The sequence below is a fragment of the Myotis brandtii genome, unplaced genomic scaffold, assembly GCF_000412655.1.
Source record: "Myotis brandtii unplaced genomic scaffold, ASM41265v1 scaffold397, whole genome shotgun sequence".
NCBI classification, from domain to species: domain Eukaryota; kingdom Metazoa; phylum Chordata; class Mammalia; order Chiroptera; family Vespertilionidae; genus Myotis; species Myotis brandtii.
This window is the reverse complement of record NW_005365229.1, coordinates 3,912,276-3,917,764: the sequence shown is the minus strand read 5'-3', so window position 1 is coordinate 3,917,764 and position 5,489 is coordinate 3,912,276. Positions and strand designations below refer to the sequence as shown.

At 59.5% G+C, this 5,489-nt stretch overlaps 1 protein-coding gene across 2 annotated transcripts in view; it reads right to left on the bottom strand.

Moving 5' to 3' along the window:
• Positions 1–1,050: 1,050 nt before the first annotated feature.
• UBALD1 (UBA-like domain containing 1) overlaps positions 1,051–5,489 on the bottom strand; it is a 10,916-nt gene continuing 6,477 nt past the window's right edge. Inside the window, exons 3-4 of one of the 2 annotated variants that reach the window (XM_005872940.2) lie at positions 2,409–2,471; positions 1,051–2,130 (exon numbers count right to left, since the gene is read on the bottom strand). In XM_005872940.2, coding sequence (XP_005873002.1) covers positions 1,777–2,130; positions 2,409–2,471 — 417 coding nt within the window. In that variant the 3' untranslated portion in view covers positions 1,051–1,776. Of the gene's footprint in view, positions 2,131–2,408; positions 2,474–5,489 lie in introns of both variants that reach the window. The other variant, XM_014545113.1, reaches the window with a different exon arrangement.

Genomic DNA, 5,489 nt, shown 5'->3' with positions numbered 1-5,489 from the left:
AGGCTGTTGGAAAGTGGGTTTTGAGGTGAGGACACACTCCGGGATGTAAGCAACAGCTCAAGTGGGGGCCCAGAGGTCGGTCTTCAGTGACAATCAGAGTAAAGAGTCATCCCAGGTGGGCTTCGTCAAGAGCCTGTCCAGGACAAGCGGGTGGAGACAGAGCTGGGCCGTGGCATCCTCATTGGGAAGCACAGCCCCATCCCTGGGAGCGAGAGGACTGATGGTGGTGAGTGGCAAGGCCTGTCAGGCAGAGGCCTTCCGAAACAGAAGAAACTCCCGCCAGGCGCAACCCACGTAGGGCTGCGGTGCCCAGACGGGCTGGGCACTGGGCTGCTCCCCGATTAGGGAGTGCTGTCTGCTGGTGAGGAACTGCAGAGGGCCCCAGGCACCCTCCCCCCAGTGTGGGTAGCCCAGGGCAGTATGGAGCATCAGGCTTTTCCTTGGGGCTAGAATAGGTACCTGCCCTGGCCCAGTTCAGAAGCAGCCCAGATCCACTGCCTGTCACCCCCGAGTGGCCTGTCTCCTTGTTGACCAATGGTTTGAGCACTGATTGGACTCTGCCCCAGCCTGATCCTGTCCCTAGCCCTCACTGGCTCTGCATTTAAGCCTGTGGACTACAGGCACTGTGGCCGGCGCCTCCCCAGGGGAAGGCCCTGCCCCACCCAGCAAGTTTGCTGGAGGTTGGGCTTGAGGGTCCAGCCCACAGCGAGCCACTGGGGCCTGGAGACAGGAAGAAAGGTCTTTATGTGAAACTCCAGCAGACCGGAAGGCAGTTGTTAGCCCTGGAGGTCTGGATCCCTCTAGCCAGGAAGGGGGAAGGGTGGGCAGACAGAGGCTGGGATTCTGGGAACACAGGCCAGAAACTAACTTCATGGGAAAAGCCTTAGGTAGGGGGGAAGATTCCAGTGCATGTTGTGGATGAAAAGACAGCAACACACAGGAGCAGTGCGGGACTGGAGGGTAGCTCTCTGTTCTGGCTGGCTGTGCCCTCCCCTCAAAGAGCCAGCTGGCAGCAAAGCTTAGGATAAGAGGCAAGACCACAGAGCCTGGTGGTGGTTTGGAACTCTTTCTTCTCCTTTGTTAAAAGGGGGAAAGGAAATGGGTATGGGGTACCCCCGGGCTCTGGGCAAGGCATGCAGGCAGTCCCAGCAGGCAGGCACTGGGGGATGGGTGGGAAGAGTCCTGGAGTTTCCCACAATCCTTTTCTCTGCAGGGAACAGGAAGGCTGGCTGCTGAGTTGGGGGAGAGAAGAGGGCCCTGGGGAGGGGGACAGCGGGCAAGGGACTCAGGGCTCACTCTAACATGCAAAGTCCAGCTGCCCCATAAACTAGGTTGCTTCTTGAGTAACATACGTATAAATACACAGACACAGCCACACGCACACATGCGGAGAAGGCTCTGCATTCCCGAGGGTGGGGATCTAGGCCTGCCTGCCCCAAGGAGCTCCACGGTAGGAGCGCAAGTCTCCGGTAGGAGCCAGGCAAGTCTCCGCAGCCTCCTGAGGTGGGGTGAGTCCTCTGGGAAAGACTGTTTGGTCTCTGAAGTTCTGTCCACCAGCACCCAGATGATCTGAACCAAATCCATGCAAGCTGGGTGCTGCGTGCCTGCACTTCTGCATACTTGCAGGCAGCCTGTGTGCTGGCACAGGGGGTCCAGTCTCTCCCCTCCAGGGCTCCAGGGAATGGGGGTGCAGACAGAGGGTAAAGGGGGCCAGTGGAGATGTCTTCTCCCCCGCCCCACGGGGTCCTGGCCTCCGGGAGGGGGGAGGGGCCTCCCTTATCTCTCAGCCTCCATGGCAGGGTGGGCCCTTGGTTCTGAGGCAGCTTGTTGGGGGGCCAGGGGTGGCCAGTCTGACGCCGGGGAAGGGGGTGCCGGAGTCCACAGGGGCGGCTGCTGTGGCTGGTGGTGTTGTGGTCCCCCTGGGGGTGAAGCCACCATTGGCCAGCTGGGCGCTGCAAAGCTGCCGGTGGCACCGTGGGGCAAGTGCGGCGGGGGTGATGTGGCCGTGGCAGCCATTGGGCTGCCGCTGCCGCCACCGTGGAAGCTCTCAGAGGCCTTGAGACGGGAGAACATGGTGAGGGCATCTGGGAAGTTGGGAGGCGTTGCAGGGGTGTTGGCGGGAGTGCACATCTGTGGGGAGGAGAGCAGAGAGGGAGGGGTGAGCACTCTTTCTGGGAGACCCCAATCTCCCAATGGCTCCTAGCTGGACACACATGCTCCTTGCCCCCCAGTGCACCAGTCAGGGGCTCACAAAGGAAAGGTGCGGTGCTGAAATGGGCTGGCCTGCTACACCTGCTGGTGGCTCTGAGAAGGTCCTGTCCCAGTGGCCCCTCCATGGCCAAGAGCCACTGCAGCTTAAACTGGAGACCCCTGCCATAGCTGCCCCTGAAGCCATAGGGGACACTTACCATCTGGTGGTGGTGGTGATTGTAGGGAATGTTGGTCTCCTGGAAAAAGGCGCTGAGGGCCGTCTGTGGGAAGAAAAGCCCAAGCTTAACTCTCAGACCCCTGCCCGACCCTGCTGCTACCTCCTTCCTTCCCAGGCTCTCTGGGACTTGATGCCACCTTGGGCCTGTCACCACTTGAGCCTTACCACCTCCCAAGGAGGCACCTGGGACCCCTGGGTAGGTATGGTGGGTGGTGAAGACCCTCATGAATGTCTGCCACCTGGGCACCAGGTGCCTCCAATCTGCACATACCTGGTGTCAGCACTGTGACTTGGGTGGCAGGTAGCACCCTGGTCAGTCTCACGGGGAGAGGCCTCCCAGAGACCTCAGCCCAACTATCACCAACTCCATGGGTGGTAAGCCCCTACTCTTCTCTGAGCCTGTTTCCTCATCTCTGAGCCAAGGCCCCTAGATGTCAAGTCTGTGATCCATCTGTCCCTCTCCTTGGCTGACCAAGGAACTCCACCCTTGTCTGGGCCTCAGTTTTTTTCCACAAAGAGACTGAACTAGGTGGCTTCCAAGTTCCCTCCCTTGCAACAGTGACCTCCTAAGATCTGTGGTTCCAGCTGGGAGACCCAGAATTAAGTAGGATGGTCTTGGTTTGCACTCCCTGCCCCGCTCACCTGAGTCTCCAGCAGAATGTTCTCAAGGTGACAGAGCAGGAGGATGGCAGAGGTGGGGTTTACACCCAGGACTGTGAGGAAAGGGGGATGAGAGCTGGCCTGGGTCAGACCAGCTCATCTGGAGGCCCTGGGGACTGGAGTGAGGGGGCTCCAGTGTTGGTCTCTAAGAGCCCCCAGGGAGGTGCTGGCATTTGGTGTGTCCTGGCTCAGCCCCTGCAGGAGGGCGTCAAAGAAAATAAGGAAACCAGCTGCTCTTGCGAAAGTGCTTGGTGAGGGAACCCGTCAAGTGTGTGAAGGGTCTGGCAGGCTCTGCCAAGTCCCAGGCCCAGCTCTAAGCAGCCCCTGCCATTCTCATTCTTCCCATCACCACCCCCTCAGATTGGCCTTCTCACAGCTCTGCGCTGCCCATCCCCTCCCCCGCCCCTAACATACCCAGAAACCCAACCTGGCTCCCAAGGGTTTCCCTGGGGTTTTTGTAGTTTTCTTAAAGTAAAATCAAATGATTATTCTGGGCATTTCCTGCTGAAAAACCCCACCTGTGTCACCAAATAGGGTGTGGGAGCTAGGGGAAGGCAAGTACTAGTCTCTAAGCACCTCCTCATGACCCCCAGCCCCACCCATGGAGCCCCAGGGACACACCCAAACCATTCTTCTCCTAACAGTAGCTCCAAAGGCCACTGAGTGTGAGAATTTCAAGGAGAAACATCTGCCCCACCCTTTAAGGAAACAGAAGTTCCTCCTCCCCCTGCAGCTTCTGTCCCCATTAACACCTGAATCACAGAGAATGTGACCCAAAAAGACAGCTTCCATAGAAGGCAGAGGGGGTTAGCTATAAAGAACCTCTCATTCACTCCCACCCTGAGACCTAAGGTTTGGTTGGGGGTTCATGACCCATTTTCACCTTAAGTGAACCTTCCTGTATTCATATCCCCGTTTTACAGATGGTGAAACTGAGACTCAGGGAACCCCAGGCACTGGCCCTGGGGGGCCCCCAGTGTGCAAGCTGCTCTTGCCCCTGCTTGGGATCAGAGTTTCCCCCCCCACACATTTCAATCCTCAAAACCACATTTTCAATTCCTGTGATCTATCAACAACAACCTACACTGCCGGAGTGACCACTACGCTATTGCCAGACTCTGTGGGCTGGACTGAGAGTGCCTGCCCACTGGACACCTGCCTGCCCAGCCCCAGGCAGGAAGGGAGCCATGTATGCAGATGTGGGACTCAAGCAAACTGCCATGAATGTGGTTTTGCAAGTTTTGCTACATCCAGCCCCAGAGACAAGCACGCTGATTAGGGAGCTTCTTGCAGGGTGCGGCTGCCAGCCCTGAGGGTGGGGGGCTATTCACCCCTTAGAGGTCAACTTGCACCCCCAAGTTACAAAGGAAAAAACTGAGGCCAGAGAGGGGAAATGACCTTCCCAGAGAGAGAGAGCATCTTCTGGAGTGAGGGCCGCACAGTCATCAGATCTCTGGCAGGAAGCAAGGGTCCTTCGGGTGGATAGGCCACTGCCCCTCCAGACTGACCCCTCCCAACCCCCAGGAAGCTCCCTTGGCTCCTGGTCCTTCCTGCAAGCCCAAACGCCTTTCCGGGGCTGGCTCCCCACGGGGAACTCGGCTCTTGGGTCCCTGCTGAGCAGAGTACAACTGCCTGAGGCTGGGGCCCTTACACCTGTGAGGAATGGGGCTCAAGTGGCTCTGGCCACATCCCTAGATACTACCTCGAATTATTTCTGGGGCAGCTGAGTTAGGAAAGTAGCTTCTTGGTAGCACAAGCCTGGGCACTAGCGCTCTATGGGTCAGGGAGGCCTGGGGCACGGGGCCGGTGAGGGCTGAAGCTACTGAACCGCACACCTCGCCTGCACTCTGCAGGTGGAGTCCCCTGCCAACACAGGAGGGCCCCAACACAGCACGGTACACTCGGGTGTACACGCATGGCCACTAGCTGTAACACGGCGACGTGTATGCGCACGGAGCACACACCCCGCACCCGCGCCCCAACCCGCGCCCCAGGTGAACTGCGTGTTTACACTCGCCAACATGCCCACACGCAGCGTGGCGCGTGCGTAAATACAAATGCACATGGACGTTGGCACACGCGCCTCTGGGCTGCCCACCAGGCACGCAGACCCACACACGCGGGGCGACTCCGCCCGTGGGCCCCAGGGCTCTTCAGACCCAACCCCGAGGCTCGGGGAGGGGGGACTGAAAGCGGGTAGAGCGTGTCCCGCTCGACCCAGGCCTGGGGCGTCCTCCTTCCGGCCGTCCGCCCCACTGTCTGTGTCCCGGCCCCAGTGCCGCCCCGCCCTGGCCTTAACAGGAACAAAAGTGGGGGGTCCCCGCATCCTCACCGCCCAGGAACTTAGGGTCCGAGATTCGGGGCCCCGGAGGGGGCGAGCCGCCCCTCCCGCTCACCCCTC